The sequence below is a fragment of the Thunnus albacares genome, chromosome 23, assembly GCF_914725855.1.
Source record: "Thunnus albacares chromosome 23, fThuAlb1.1, whole genome shotgun sequence".
NCBI lineage: Eukaryota > Metazoa > Chordata > Actinopteri > Scombriformes > Scombridae > Thunnus > Thunnus albacares.
In genome coordinates this window covers 18,308,349-18,324,409 of record NC_058128.1, presented here as the reverse complement: position 1 = coordinate 18,324,409, position 16,061 = coordinate 18,308,349, and the positions used below count along the sequence as shown (strand labels likewise).

The 16,061-nt window shown below is 40.3% G+C and overlaps 2 protein-coding genes across 3 annotated transcripts; one reads left to right on the top strand and one right to left on the bottom strand.

Moving 5' to 3' along the window:
• Positions 1-727: 727 nt before the first annotated feature.
• Positions 728-11,000, bottom strand: LOC122975505 (DENN domain-containing protein 11-like). 2 transcript variants are annotated; one of them, XM_044343963.1, is made up of 9 exons: positions 10,224-10,999; positions 7,738-7,837; positions 7,221-7,379; positions 3,853-4,009; positions 3,529-3,667; positions 3,138-3,269; positions 2,862-3,012; positions 2,073-2,141; positions 728-1,625 (listed from the first exon to the last, which is right to left on the bottom strand). In XM_044343963.1, the coding sequence occupies exons 1-9, from the start codon at positions 10,576-10,578 to the stop codon at positions 1,430-1,432; spliced, it is 1,458 nt and encodes a 485-aa protein (XP_044199898.1). In that variant the 5' UTR covers positions 10,579-10,999; the 3' UTR covers positions 728-1,429. The 2 variants fall into 2 exon arrangements, with proteins under 2 accessions (XP_044199898.1, XP_044199899.1); XM_044343964.1 differs by lacking the exons at positions 728-1,625; positions 2,073-2,141 and adding an exon at positions 2,188-2,665 and having other exon boundaries at positions 10,224-11,000.
• Positions 11,001-11,427: 427 nt separating this feature from the next.
• On the top strand, positions 11,428-16,016 carry arl1 (ADP-ribosylation factor-like 1). The gene is made up of 6 exons (XM_044343965.1): positions 11,428-11,558; positions 12,180-12,317; positions 13,447-13,528; positions 13,978-14,089; positions 14,455-14,633; positions 14,844-16,016. Exons 1-6 carry the CDS (start codon positions 11,555-11,557, stop codon positions 14,872-14,874), a joined length of 546 nt encoding a protein of 181 aa, XP_044199900.1. The 5' UTR covers positions 11,428-11,554; the 3' UTR covers positions 14,875-16,016.
• Positions 16,017-16,061: the final 45 nt, after the last annotated feature.

Sequence of the window (16,061 nt, the reverse complement as noted above, 5' to 3'; positions counted from 1 at the left end):
TTTATGGCACCATTTTGGCCTCTTTAAGCTAATTGTTTTGGTTTTTATGAGGCATTTACTGTATGGTTCAATCTCACTATCTTTGTTAACATTGTTTTCCAACATCAACAGACAGCTGTTTTCAGAAAAAAGTTCCTAAGAACCTAATGTTTGCTAATTGCCCTCTAGTGGCCAAAAATTGATTAATGCAGCTTTATGATTCTATCCTTTTCCCATTAACAAAATACACAAACAACAAACCAAAAAGTTTAGTTTCTTTTGTCACTTGTGTGTTTCCCTCTGCATCAACAACAAGATGTTCCAGACAACTGCTCCATTTGCTGTTAAGGGAGTTAAAATATGTTGCTATGATGTGCTTCAAAAATGTACAGAGCGTAAGCGTTTTTTTTTCTGCAGATGTATTTGCTGTTAAAAAACCAACTCAGTTTCTATGAATTAAGAGAATCAACTGGAGTTGTTAGCTCACTTCCTGCAGCTCTGTCTTTGTCGTGATGCTAGTGCTGAAAACACAACTGGAAAAAAGACTAAACAGTTCTGAGTCTTTGTAACAGCTTATTTCTCTGCAGGCCCAGGTGACAGTCAGGGAGCAACATTCCTCTATTTCAACATCACCTTTGCCTGTTGGACATCATTTGAAAATCGGATTTGGTTTCAGCTCAGGCTAAAAATGATTAGTCTTAACATTAAATTGAAATAAACCGATAGGGCAAAATCCATCAACTGGTCGTTTGTTGCATTAAGTGTCACTTAAACAGCAGTGCGTACAGACATATGCGTTTTGACCTGTGAGTAATCACATGATATTTTTTCAAGGAAGGAGGTACTGATTTGGACATAGAGGCTTAAAATGGGACGTTTAAATCCAGCACTTGATACAAGGATAGCAACACTGGTACCCCATATCACACACACGCTGACACACTGTACATAAAGAAACCAACAGGATTATTTACAAGAAGGCTACCTCTCTTTCACTTTCACACTTCCAAGTCTTCTGTTTTGTTCATCCAACTTGATGCCCCAGTACAGTTCGGGCCACTTAAGTATTTCTTCTATGTTATCTTCATCTTGTATTTGGTGCTGCCATCCGTGGCCTTCAAACACAGCTGACTGCTCAGTGTTAAAATACTGCAGCTGTATCAAGTCACCCAAGTGTCCATCTTAAGGGTGAGTTGATCTCCAAGAGGCTGCATCAACAAGAAATGACCACATGTTGTTTTTCCAATCAGGTTGTGAGTGAGCAGAACCACAGAAGCACAGGGAGATATACAACAAAAAAAAAGTTATGCCAGAGATATTTCTGGAGGCTCAAATAACTCCTGACTATAGAACTCCAAGAAGCCAGTAGTGCAGCACTCAGAGCTGGCTCGAGAAAACTCTTTTAAAACCAGCAGTGATAAAAGGTGGAAAGCCAGTCATCTGTTCTCTCTCAGCTGCAGCAGAGCTGCTCCGACACCAGCAGGGTGTCGTAGCCGTAGATCTCCAGCAGGTGGAGCAGGAAGAGCCTGTCTCCATGAGGATCAAGGCCCATGGCCCTCACACTCTCCTGGGTCAGTGTGGGATCAGGGCTCCCTGCCACCTCACTCAGGGTCTGGAAAATCCTGTTGTTCTGCTCCAGGAAAAACCTGGGTAAGTTAAAATTGAGAAGAAATGTGACTCAGTTGCTTTAAGTTGCAGATTTTCTTACAACAAAAATTGTCTATCCATGAAGTTGACTTTCAGCCTTGTTTATTTCTCCTTGTCCTGTATAAACTCCCACAGTTTGTATTTCATGTCTCTATGCTGAGCAGTAGCAGTGATGACATGAAGAGAGCTCAGAAAAATGATCACAAATCTGCTGTTTGTGGGATGTAATAACTGGAGCGACTGTGAGAGGAGGAGGAGATGGGTCATGGGGATTTTGTCAGGCTCATTACTTCTTGGATTCAATTTTAAGTTCCTAAGCTGCCACTGCGATATCTGTTCTTCCCACGATCCTCATAAAAGGATGAAGTCGTGTCTGCTGTGTGTACAGTGGTTAATCAGTAGTTAACACTCCACTGGCTGGTTTAAAAGAGTCATTTTGTACTTACAGAATAAAAAGATCCTCTTCACTGGACACACAGTCTCCATTCTCCTCCTGGGAGTACAGCAGCATCTGCCTACACACACACACACACACACACACACACACACACACACACACACACACACTTTATTTCTAGCTGTTCTTTTGGAAACCTACAGGATAGAGTGCACTATGTGTGATTTAGAGATATGTACTGTACACTTGGTAGTTCGGATTTGGCACATATGCAGTGTGTTGTAGTTACTTTGCTTAGCTAGTTAGCTAAGTTTAGAACAAGAGCCATGTTAGCAGCCCTGTGAGGCTATACTCCCAGTGGTTATTGGATCACATTTGCACCTCATTTCATGTTTTGCAAAAGTTGATATCTTTAATTTATTAATAAGTGTTTGTGTTCTTATTGGCTTTGTTGATTTATTTTATAGTTCATATATCTGAGATGCTCTTTTCTTGTCTCTTCTCCCGTGTATGTGAATGTTGTGATATGCATGTGTAGTCTGTTCTCCTGCCAGGTCTCCATTGTGATGGAGGACGCATGGCTCAGGTCCTACTCTGCTCTGGTGGCACCTTGAAGCTGCTTGGCGTCTTCTTCATCACATTCTTCATATATATCATAAATCCATTGTAATTTTGTTATCCTGTTCAATGCTGTATTTATGTAATTTGTCTTTCTTGTTCTATTCTGTACACACATCTATTTGTCTGTCCTGGGAGAAGGATCCCTCCTCTGTTGCTTTCTTGATTTCTTACTCTGGTAAGAAGTATATAGTGGAAGCAGTGGACCTGTTGCACCTACCTCTGCTCGGTGAGTTTGCGATATTTCTCCCTGTCTGCAGTGCTGAGGCGGAGCAGCGGCTTGAGTCCGTCTCTGTAGGTCTTTACATTCTGATTGTCTACATACACATCATACAGATCCTTCTTCTCCTCAAAGATCTTCTCAGTAGTGCCTAAACATAGAAACACACACTGGATCACTTGTCGTACATGAAAAATGTATGCATGTTAAACCTGACTACGCCCTCTTTCATTGGGCTTATCACAAATGTTAAGCATGTTTCAAGCATCCACTTACATGCTACGTAGGAGAGCTCATTCTCCAGGGCGCTGATATCGGCCACATTAACATAGAAGAAGGGGCGGAACTCGGGCACGGCCACGCCGACCCCGGGGATGGAGATGTTTGCCAGGCAACAGCAGCAGTACACTGAGAGGGAAGAGGGGGTGGAGGGTGAAAAATGATGCATGAGTGTGGGAGAGAAAGAGCGCAAAACAGGATGTGAATGTGTGCATGACGTGTGGGCTGTCCAACAGTGATAGAAAGGAACTGCATGTACACTGACGTACAATCGCCAGACTCGTGTAATAAATTAGTAAAAGACACAAATACGCACAATGAGAATGAGACTGTCAGATTAGCTGTTGATCTGATTCAAACCCTTTTTTTTTTTTGAGATGTTTCTCACCCCTGTAGCAGACCACACCCACAGGCGGAGGGGAGAAGATGAGAATGCGTCTGCGGAGTAGCGCCAGCTTCCACAGCACCATGATCTGCTCCCCAAAGAAGCGGATGAACTGGGACATACAGCCGGCCGGGTGGGTGATCTGGACACAAAGGCACACAAGGTTACTGAGCAACATATATGGTGTACAGGGCTGCCAATTGTCATCACAATTTTTAAAGATGCAGCATGTAGCACTGAAACATCAACAAATAAGCTCTGTAAATCTGACCCTAAGTGGCCAAAGGTATAAAAAAAGTAATAGTAGAATTTAAAAGTCTCTCCTACCTTCATTTCAGGGTGCATGCTGTGGTTGATTGCAGCTCCCCATGCGTTGGCTGGACATGTAGTAACAACTCCATCACCACTGGGGGGCAGAAGTGCTCTCTTGTCCTCATAAAAGGCCTCTAGGGGAGAATAGTGGCCTGGGGACTGAAGCTGGAGCCTGGGAAAGAGGACAAAATGACATCCAGTTAGGGCTGCAACTAATGATTATTTTCATTATCGATTATTTTCTCTGTTTGGTCTATAAAATGTCAGAAAAAAGGTGAAAAATGTTGATCACCATTTCACAAAGCCCAAGATGCAACCTAAAATGTCTTGTTTTGTCCCAATCGAATAGTCCACAAACCAAAGATTTTCAATCTACTCTCACAGAGGACAAAAGAAACCAAAAAATACTCACACTTCAGAAGCTGAAACCAAAGAATTTTTATATTTTATCTTAAAAAATTACTTAAAACCATTATCGAAAATAATAGATTAATTTTCTGTTGATCGATTAATTTGGTCATTTCTCACCAAAATAAATATTCAAAAGGACAGGTGAACTCCTTCATCACAGAGAGCCATTTTGATCTTAAGATGGAGAAAAACAACTGACTAATCTATGCAGATATTGTGGACCAAATAATCAGCTGCAGCTCTTTGTAATACAAATGAATTTGCCTCTCTCCTTGAAACCCTCATTCAGTAGCAACAGACTGAATGGCCACCAATGTGCACCGATACAAGGGCTGGATGTCAGTCAGGGAGAAAATATGCAACCAAGAAAGCTGGATCCTTACTATAGAAACAGAAATGTGACTGTTTTTTTGTTGTTATTTATTCTAAAAGAATATCTAAAATATTCCAGAGTGGATATGTGGGTTTCCATGTGCCAGAAACTGGTTTGCTTGTTGTTAAAGTTTTACCTTGAACTAGGATACTATCTAAATAAGGTTGCAACTAACTATTATTTTAATTACTGATTAATCTATCGATTATTTTTTTTTACAATTAATTGTTTAAAATGTGAGAAAATAGTGAAAAATCCTGATCCAAAAGTTCCCACAGCCCAAGGTGGTGTCTTCAGTTGGCTGAGTTCCACTAGCTGCAAGTACCAGGAGAAGAGAAATAACAGACAAAGAAAAGAAGGAAGAGAAAGAATAAAGAGGAAAGTATCTATACATTCCTATCACCTGATGAACAACAGTGAGCTCTTTATAAGAAACAGACCACAACGCCATAGCAGTCAGCAGAAGGGGAATCTGGACCAAGCTACATGACAATGATGAGTAAAGGAGCATGACCGCTGCATGACTGGAGGCCAGGAGAGGCCAGAGTGTGGGAACTGTGGAGGGGGAACACACAGGGAGGGAGGGAGAGAATATAGAGAGGGCTGTGTTCAAAGGGCCGCTGACGAGGAAGTGTGACAAAACTTGGGATGGAAAACTGCAGCACAGGGGCCTGTCTGCAGCAGCATTTATTAACAGGGTTAATGGAAGTGTAGTGTTGCTGGAGAAGACTGAGGGTGTGAGACAGAGAAAACAGGAGTCACACGGAAAGTGTGAAAGTGGAAAAGAAAGAAGAGGAACTGGGCCAGTATGAGACAAAAAGCCCCACTAGCAGCCCCTAGAGGCCATGTGTGAACTCACCTATGGACTAATTACATTACATTCATTTTTCATTACATTCATACTATTGTCCAAAGCGACTTGCAATGTATCCAAATGAAAAAATTAAAAAAACAAACAAAAAACAAACAGAGCTTGATGTCATTAAAAGATGGAAGTGCAAACAGCTAATGGTGTGTTAGAGAGCTATGTTGTGCATGCTTTTCTCTGATACAACTTAGTTTGCAGCCCAAACATTATAAATCAACAAACATATAAAAAGCTTTTTACATATTTTCGATTTCTTCCTTACACACTCACAAATGTGGTTTGTTTGAAAAGACTACCAAGTATAGTAAGAGTCAGCACACCAAAATCATCAAACATTTTTAAATATGCTAGCAATGTATTTGATGGATTGCCATGAAATTTTGTACAGACATTTATGGTTCCCAGAGGATAAATGCCACTTTCAGTTTGTCCAATTCTTTGGTTTAATAAACTACTGATATTCCCATCTGCTCCTGTAGTATTAACTAATGAACAATGGTTAGCATACTAAGATGGTGAGCATGCTAAACATTATACTTGCTTAACTTGTTAGCATTGTTATTGTGAGCATGTTAGCATGCTGACGTTAGCATTTAGCTCAAGTACAGCATCACTTTTATTATTAATGTTATAATAGCTTTTTTTCTCACATGCATTGCTCTCAAATTGTTTTTTTTTGGGGGGGGAGGGTCTTTTTGTTGTTTTTACTGTCTACACTTTTTCTGTCTTATCAGCTTGTCAGGCATCTGTGAAGCACTTTGAACTGCACTAACCTGTATGAAAGGTGCTATACAAATAAAGTTTGATTGATTGATTGATCACAGAGCTGCTAACATTCCAGTGGACTCTTTGTTCTGTTAAAATTTGTTTCAGTCTCTGTGTTTGGAACAGGGCTTAGCCAAAATGTCTATTTTACTCCCCTGTTAACAAGTTAACTTGTGAATGTAACTAGGTTTTACTGCTGAAGTTGTTTTTGACATATCTGAAAATGTTTTAACTACAAAGGACTTTTTGTCTTCTTGTTTGACCATCATGTCTAATGCTTTGTTGTCCCTCTGAAAAATAATTCTATTCTGATACCTCAAACGTTCTTAGTATCCTAGTTCTGCACATAAAGAGGGAATCTAGTAAAGAAAAACAAATTGCTGTATATTGTGTGGAGGGTTTTTTTTTGTCCAGTAACCCCACCTAATTATGAGCGGTGCAGAGACGATTAGTTGATTCAACTTTCTACAAAGTGAAAACTTACATTGACAATCAAGTGATTTTGGTAATTACTTAATCAATTTAAGTTATTTATCCAGCAAAAATGCTGGTTCCAGCTTCTTCTGTTTTATATTGTTGTGAACTGAGTATCTCTGACTCTACCTTCAAAGCCAACATGGATGATAAGTCCCTCTGGAAATGGAAATTTGAACATCTATAATTCCATAACAAGTCCATGTGCTGAGAAAGATCATGTGATACGTACGAACAGCTACTAAATGGATCTTGTGGTGAGATTTTGCCAACTGAATATTGTTGAGTTTTGGACTGTTGGTCAAACAAAACAAGCAATTTGAAGGCATTTGATGGCCATTTTCAGTATTTTGTAACATTTTATAGACTAAACAACTAAACTGATCTATCAAAAAATAATTGAGATTAAATAGTAATGAAAATATTTATTAGTTGTAGCCTTAATTGGCTTGGTGACAGTAGTAGTTCAGCTCCAGTTCTCGCTCCTCTTACCTGACCTGGTGCTCCAGGAAGCTCATGTAGCGGTAGAGCAAGGTGTAAGACGGAGATAGGATCCCTACCGACTTCATCCTCGCCCCCCTCTCCACCGTGCTCTCCACCGGCATGTTGGCAAAGCAGGCGAGGCCAAAGTAGCAGCCCTTCCGGAAGTAGCTGAGGATGGTGGGAGACAGACGAAGCCATGAGTCATGAAAGCAAAGGCACTGCCAGATGGCTGTGCTTTTTTTTTTTTTTTTTTTTTTGCCAGGGCAACACTTTCTGTTGTTCTGTCTTGCCAGAAGGAAGACATGGGGCCGCATCCTAATATTCAAAATTACTTTCCTTCCTTTGTTTGTATCCTAATTTAGAGAGAATGTGAGCAAATTCCTCTGCTGTGCAAATACTTTATTCATTATTAACTTGGCTATTGATTCACATAACTGGAAACCAACAGAGGAGACAGAGCAGCCTCTCCTGATCTTGCTGAATGTTTCACACACTCACACTGATCATGCATGCATTACACACTTACATGAAGTCTGTGGTTACTCGGTGGGAGCCGCTGGCAATGGCTTTGAACTCGACTCCCTCCAAGTCCATGTCTTTGGGCAGACACCACTCCAGCATGTTGCCTATATACACCCACACAACAGAGAGATAATATTTAAAGGCACGCAGACACACACGCCGATGCAGGAGCAGATCGTAAATATGTTATCACCCTTTCATTTCATGTTCACGAAACCACAGCGACACAGCCCAACTGGATTCCTTGGAATTCATTTATGTGTCAGTTGAACGCTGACGCTTGAGCGGCAGCTGAGCAAATATGGTCTGATAGGAGCAGAGAAACGGAGAAGGTGACTCAGCCAGTGCGGTTTTCAATCTAATCATTAGCTGTTTCACATGTATCAGTATCAAAAATGTGTGCTGATGGGGCGTCAGACTGAGGCCGCAGATCGGTATCATCCACTGAGACTCAAGAGACACCTGCAGCTGAACACCAAAGATGCTCTATTGCTACTTTGACAGCTGTTATCGACTTCAAGTATTTAGCTTCAAGTATCACGCGGTGCTAAGTACATTTCTAAACTATTTCTTGTGCAGACAGACCATTATTAAAAAGTCCCCACTAGCTGAGGTACAATAGTTTTCCTAAGCACAAAATCAGAACGCTTTGATTTGATGTGTCATGTAGCTCTTAATACTGGACTTGCTGTCAGCCTTATTATAAGTGCAATACTAAAATTCATCATAATCTTATTTCAATTAATCCTCTAAATGTTCAGTATCAGCTAAAGGTTTTCAAGATCATTTTTAAGTGTCATTTGTTAGCTTAATATGGAACCATCAGTCATGTCCCAGTGACTTTGGAGTCATGCTTTGGACGTTTTTTTCTAGAGCTGCAACGATTAGTTGATAAATCTATTAGTATCCAATTATTAAATTGATCACCAACTATTTTGATAATTGATTGATTGCTTTGAGTAATTTTTTTTAAAAGAAAGCTTAATTCCAGCTTCCAGATTCCAGCTTTTCCTCTAAATAATATTTTCTGGTTTATTTAGTCTTCTATGTTAGTAAACTGAACATCTTTTGGTTGTGGACAAAACAAAACATTTGAAGATGTCACCTTGGGCTCTGGGAAACGACGATTGATATTTTTCACCATTTTCTGACATTTTATGGACCAAACAACTGACTGATTAACTGTGAAAATAATCGATAATGGAAATACTCATTTGTTGCAGGCAGCCCTACTTTTTTGCATGTTTTTTGCACCACTCTTTCTCTTCCCTCATTTCCTGTCAGCTCTCCACCGCACTCTCTAATTAAAAACAGTAACCCCCCCCCCCCCTCTGAAAAAAAACCCAAACAAACTTGGAAGTAACACATGTTCTGCCAGAATAACACCCTAAAAACACAGGATGGATCCAGGAGTGAAAAATACATCAGCAAAACCTGTTCTTTTGGTTTTTTTTTTTAGGTTTAGGGTGGATTGCTCCTTTAAGTGAGCAGGAGTGGAGCTCAAACAAATATTTGATACTGCAATATCTAAAATCTTTTGTGATAATTCACCAATGCACTGGCACAATTGTGATAATACTGTATGTTTTGTTGTACTACTGAGGCAGAGATGTGTTCATCCCTCATATTTTAGTGCACAAATTATATAAATGTCACTGTTTTCTTCTTCAGGTACACAGATATGGATGCAATCATTTAGTGAGCAATGTATCATAGTGTCTTATTATTAACCTGTGAATTCCAGCACTAATTACAACACCTGGCATCAGCTCAGCTCATTAGTAGACTGAAAGGGTAACAAGGGAACAGTATTGACTGTACAAACCAGGGAACTGATCCAGCTAATCTACATGGGGTCTTATTTATTGGCTTCAAATTGAGAACCCATCAGACTGTGAGACATGGCGGTGGTGGGGTGCTAACGACAATATCAGAAACCTTTCCACTGAGCAAATATCAAAGGAAGCACTGTTATAACCTGTTCACTATTCTCCTGTTAATCTGAGTGCTGCAAAACCATAAAGTGGCCCTGATCCACCCTGTAGGGAATTTGTTGTATCACAATCAAATCAGGTTTTCTCTATAATTCTTAGACATTGAATGCTTGAATTAAAAGGTAGGTCACTTGACAGGCTCATCCTGTCTTCAACATTGGCCCTCTTTAATAATGAATAGACCCACTCTGCAGGTGATTGATTTCCATCACTGAATTCATCCTGACATTTTGACATGTCTGTTCTATAGTTAGGCTACAGAAGATAGTCATTGCTTTTAATTATTCCTCTAAACTTCAAGGCCAGGTCAGAGCCACACCTGTATCTGAGAAGGTTTCTGCAGACACAGGAATTGGTTGCATTTGGCGATGCAGGCTTCATCTATTTTTCCTTTCCCCGTCTACAAACATCACATCCATTACAATTTTCTGAAAAAATTTTGTATTTTATGAAATATGCCAATGACGATTCCGTGTTGCATATTTTTATGTCCCACCTGATCTGGTGTTGAATGTGACCACAAAGACCGACACAATCTGGTCTTTTTCCTCCCATTTCACCATCCTGTCCTCTAGCGGCACCTCCCTCGGTCCTGAATCCGAGGGACGCTCCCCCTTGTCGGGGTGCAGCGCTTCATCCGTGCCCGCCGCCGGGGTGCTGGAGGTCGCGGGTGGGGCGCTGCAGCCGTCTGCGCTGGGAGTGGGACCCCCCGGACCGCTGCTCCACCCAAACCCAGGCGAGGAGGATCCGGATAAGGCACGGCTGTTGGAGGGGCTCGACAGTCGGTCCTTCTCCGCGGACGGAATCTCCTCCCAGTCCAGCAGAGGGGCTCGGTCCGACCGCTCCACCATCCTGTCAGTTTCAACGAGGATTGTGAACGATGTCTCAGCCGACAGGCACCACCAGGTCCATCCGTGGATAATTACAGCTCAGAGCGACTCCCGCATCGTCAAGTTAAATTATTCACAACGGTTGTATTTTGCATCAAAGTAACATCAAGCGTAGCAACATGCACATCGAGCTTTAAAATCTTTCTAGTGTGAGGGGATCATAAATGTGATGCTGTTCAGAGAGGGCAACTCCTTCGTCTAATAAGAGCTGCATTCACAACAGTTTCACCCGTGCTGTCAGATCGCGCTTCAGCAACAACAGCTAACGAACAGTTGGGAACGTGAATCCGCCTTTTGCTTCTTGAACGCATCCCGTCTTCTTTTCACCAGCCGCACTTTCCATTTAATAATAAATAAATAATGATAAATAATAATACATTTAATTTGTACCACACTTTTCATTCATAGTGAAACTCAAAGTGCTACAGTATTAATAACATAGAACACACAACATAAAGAAAATAATAATAATAATAATAATAAAATGTTTTTATTGAGCAGTGAAACCACCATTAGGGTGTAAAAAATCTTTTAAATCTTTTAAAAAATTGAATGCGTCAATTGTATTGTTGACGCGCTTTTTTTTTTTGCGTTAAATACACATTTTTTTTAAATGTGTTGAATGTTGCGAAACTAAATGCGGGCGAGAGGAATCCTGGGGGTTCTCTGCGAGTTTAAGTTCCTCTATTAAGTTACAGAGTCTCAAAGCATTCTTCTTCTCCATTAATTTCAGTGTTTAATATTGCAGTATGCCGTTTATGCATAGTATGTTTGTAAAGAACTTTTCACATTTTTCAATAAAGGTTCAAAAATTGAAAAAAACATCCAAGTGAGAGGCGGTGACGTCATCGTTCAGAGACACGTCCACCACACGGAAGAAGGTTCCTGTTCAACCTGCTGCCTTATTGTTGATATAAGGACCGTCGTCTAATCTAAAATGGGTCAGTATTTTAATAAGTGATGAATATAATACGGGTTTGTCCATTCTGTCAATTATAACGTGTTTGGTTGTGAGTAATTAGACGCCGGTAAAGGCCTGTTTTGCTTCACTTAACGCACCAGCTAACTTAGCTATTTTGGTGTGGACAGTTCTTAAACGTTTTCCTTTCAAGCAATTTTAGCTTAGTTATGTTAAAATATGTACACACAGGCATCGAGGATTCATCCGGGAAAGCACTGGACTACACGTTGTAGTTTTCAGTGAACCTCAACTAAACTGGGTTAAACTGACAGTGAACGAGGCCTCACAGAGATGCAAAGTCAGGAAAAAGAGCTGGTTGTTATTTGGTTACAGCTGTAGAAAAACACACCCTGCCACTAGATTCACTGTCTTGTCTTTCTCGTGTTTCTAGAATGATTGTAGAGCAGTTCTTTAAACCCAGTTTTTAACAATTATGTTTATGATTATTTGAGTTATCATTCATTTAATGCAAAGTCAAAATAATGAAAAATGACCATCATTGTGGTTACCAGAATATTCAATTCATAATAAAGATGATGAATGAATGTTTGCTTTATAATAATTCATTCATTCAATAATTCATCTTCTCCTCATCCTCCAGGTGGTTTCTTCTCCAGTCTCTTCTCGGGCCTGTTTGGCACCAGGGAGATGAGGATTTTGATCCTGGGTTTGGACGGCGCAGGAAAAACAACCATACTGTACCGGCTGCAGGTTGGAGAAGTGGTCACCACTATCCCCAGTATGTACTGGTTTGCTCTTTTTGCTTTGCACTTCCATGCCTGTGTAGTGTTTGTCCCTCCTCATACCTTCATTCCGTTAATAGTCCAGTATATCATATGTACTAATTTTATCTTAGTACAATGACAACAACCTATTCATGTACAATAATTATATTATAAATGGCATGCAGCATTAAATAAACACTGTTACAGGCTTGACAACCACATACAACCGGTCTTGTCAACATTCTTGTTTGACGGGAGAGAAGCAAGGCTGTTGGTAATAAAACACGTTTCACAGGCTTTAATTGAGCAGATTAGAGTGCTGGTGTAATTTTTTTCATATGAAAGCATCCCCTCACCACTACTGTGAGACCAAACAAACCAACACTCAGCTACTATGAACGAGGATAGTAGTGGTACCGGTTGTAAAACAAACATACCTATGTTTTAATAAAGCCTAGGCCATAACAATGAAAGATGCTCTGTAAGACATACAGAATAGTGTGTGGTATGTAAACACTGAAATGGAGGCATATAGACACACAGAGGCTGTTTTTAAATAGGCTTTTTAGCCTTATTGAAATCATGAACACTTAAATATATCCTAGTCCTATTTTGGTTTAATTACACATTTCATTGGGCTTAATCAACATTGTACTTCTCTTTTAAAAAGTTATCTGTTTATGTAGTTGATTACATAACAGTACTTTGTTCATTTCAAGACAATAAAGACAGAACACCTTTGATTTTTAAAAACTATGTAATGAAGTGAACCCTAACTTATTAGTTGGAGTCAAAAATGACAAACAATATTGTCTGTTCAGCATGACTAATAGGCTGCAACTTCTTGTCAGAAGGTACAATTTCAGAAGCCTTACCAGATATAGTACTTAACAGTATTCTGTCAATTCTTTCTTTATATTTAGATTCAGCATCATTTCTCTCCAACTATCTCCTCCACATTCCTCAGCCTGGGAATGGAAATTGAATGAAGAGAAAAAAACACTGTGTGCACGTGCACCGCGGTGCATATCACTCATAATTGCAGCACTCAGCAAATTGCAAAGTAGATCCAGATAAGATGGTTGTATAGTAATAATCAGGTTCGTGTTCTCTGCCGTCACATTTGTATTTCTCTCTGTGCAGCGATCGGCTTCAACGTAGAGACGGTCACGTACAAGAATCTGAAGTTCCAGGTGTGGGATCTGGGAGGACAGACGAGTATCAGGTAGGTATCAGTGGCAGATGGTGGTTTTAACTCCTCAGGTGTGAATGTGTGGAAATGTATGCATGTGGAACAAGGACGTAGCTCTAAACAGCTTGTTGTTCTGTTAGCATCTAGTAGATAAGGTTCAAAAAGAGAATTTAAAAAAACTTGTGAGCATTTAAAGTTTTTAAAGAGATTTTTGTTACTGTTACCATCACATAAGTTGGCTGCTGTAGGGACTTGAAGTGTCTTCTTCATCTCTTAATTATTCAATCTCTTTATTATTTATTATTCTCCAATCTGTTTTCACCTCACGTTTTAAATGTTTTAACTTTTCACCTTCTTCTCTTCACGGTGTCTAACCACCTTTCCCTCCTTCTTCGATTGATTCCCTCTCCTACTTCTCCTCTCTCCTTCCTCTGTCTGTCAACCTCTAACCATCTCTTTCCACTCCTCTTGTTGCTTCACAGGCCCTACTGGCGGTGTTATTACTCTAACACAGATGCAGTCATCTACGTCGTTGACAGCAGTGACCGTGACAGGATGGGCATCTCAAAGTCCGAGCTGGTGGCCATGTTGGAGGTAAGCGGGATAATTTGATTTACAAGCATGAACAGAAAATAGATGGTTTTAAGAATGTTCATTAGAAGCTTGAAGTGCTATGCTAACAACAAAGCTCAGGGGTTGGTGTTGCCAGTCAATCCAAAATATCCTCTAGTGTCGCCATGAGGTCACATTGTCCATCTGTCAAACGCTGGGTTTTGATGAAATATAGTGAAGAGTAATGGCTAATTTAGCTGTGGATTACTGTTATAAAACAGCTTTTTATTAAAGCCAGGTTACATGAATTTAATGTAATTAAACTCAAGCTGCCATTTGGCAAATCTCTGGCTTTACCAGCTTGTTTTTGTGAAGTCATATAAAATCCTTTGCTCCTTTTTATCCAGGAGGAAGAGCTGAAGAAGGCGATCCTGGTGGTGTTTGCAAACAAACAGGACATGGATATGGCAATGACACCCACTGAGGTTGCCAACGCTCTGGGCCTTCCTGCCCTCAAAGACAGAAAATGGCAGATCTTCAAGACCTCGGCCACCAAGGGCACAGGCCTGGACGAGGCAATGGAATGGTAAGCTTTATAATGTCTTATACAGAGAGAAACAGTATATAAATGTGGGTAAATCATTTTTAAAAGGTTTGAAGTGGGAAAACCTGAACATCCTGTTAAATATATCCGCAGTCTTCAGCAGTTGCTCATATTTGGTACATATTGCACAATGTGTTATCTGTTCTTTGTGTTTACCGTGGCTGAATTATATTTGCTTTATCTTCTTTGTAGGCTGGTGGATTCCCTCAAGAGTCGGCAGTAAAGACACCCACCCTTTCTGTATATACTCCTGACCTTTGACCCTTCTGTATGAAGCCTTGTGACTGACCCCCCCCTCCCTTTCCTCTGGACCAGTGATCGCACTCCTTCCCTCCTCTCCTCTCCTCTCCTCTCCCCACCCGAAGTCTTGGCCAAACCCCCCCAATGCCGAACGCCTTTCAAGCCTGGGACTGAAGGCTGCAGTAACATCTGAACTGGACACACACACAAAACCCCATCTTTTCCAATTCTGGTGGAACAAATGAGGGTTTTAGAAAGCCGTAGGACTGCAGTATAGCTACGTTTACGTCTTTAGGAAATGTGTCAAGTGTCAGCCGACAGTCAAAAAAATTAAACAACTGTGTACAAACTAAAAATGTAATTAACACTGAAATAAGTCCTCATGGATTAAGAGGAATCAATCATCAATAAAACAGGCTGTGTACAAAGCCCTGTCCACTCTGACCCTTTGCAGAAATTCTGAAATTGCGATTCTTCACGGGACACTGCATCAGTTACCTTCTTCTTCAAGAGGGGTTGAGTAACAAGAGATGCCATGAAGATCCACTGGGAGGCAGCGTTTCTCCATAGAGGTACAAACCTCATCAGCATGTGTGACAGTTGGGAGTCTGACAGAAAAATTGTCAGTACTGTTCCTGACCTGAGCAACCAGAGATGATGACGTTATCACCTAGGAGTTGCTTATTGTCAAGTCATTAGACAATTTCCAATAGTATTCTGGAATGTCTTTACAATACTTGTGAATGAAATGTTCCGATTTACTTTTGCCAATTGCAAAGTGAAAAGAATTTGGCTTCAGTGTGGAAAAACACTATTTACTTTATGTCCTCAGGCCACCACGTGTTACTGCAGCCTGTGTTTTTGTACTAAAGTTAGGCAGATACAATGACATGGATTTCCATTTCTCCCTCCTGTTCATTTGTGATCCCATTTGTTTTTAAATAATTTTGTAGTTAAGGCCTTTTTTTTTTTCCATTTCTCATTGAAATCATTGAGTGCAGCTTTGGCATATTAGTCATATAGTTACTGAACACTAACTGTATGCTCAAAGTTTTATGGTTGCATATTTATATCTGCTTGTACAGTGAAAGTGATTCTCAGTAAAGATTGCTATCAGTGGTTGTACCAGTTTGTGTTAAGTCTTTGATTTTTAAATTGTGATACCAGACA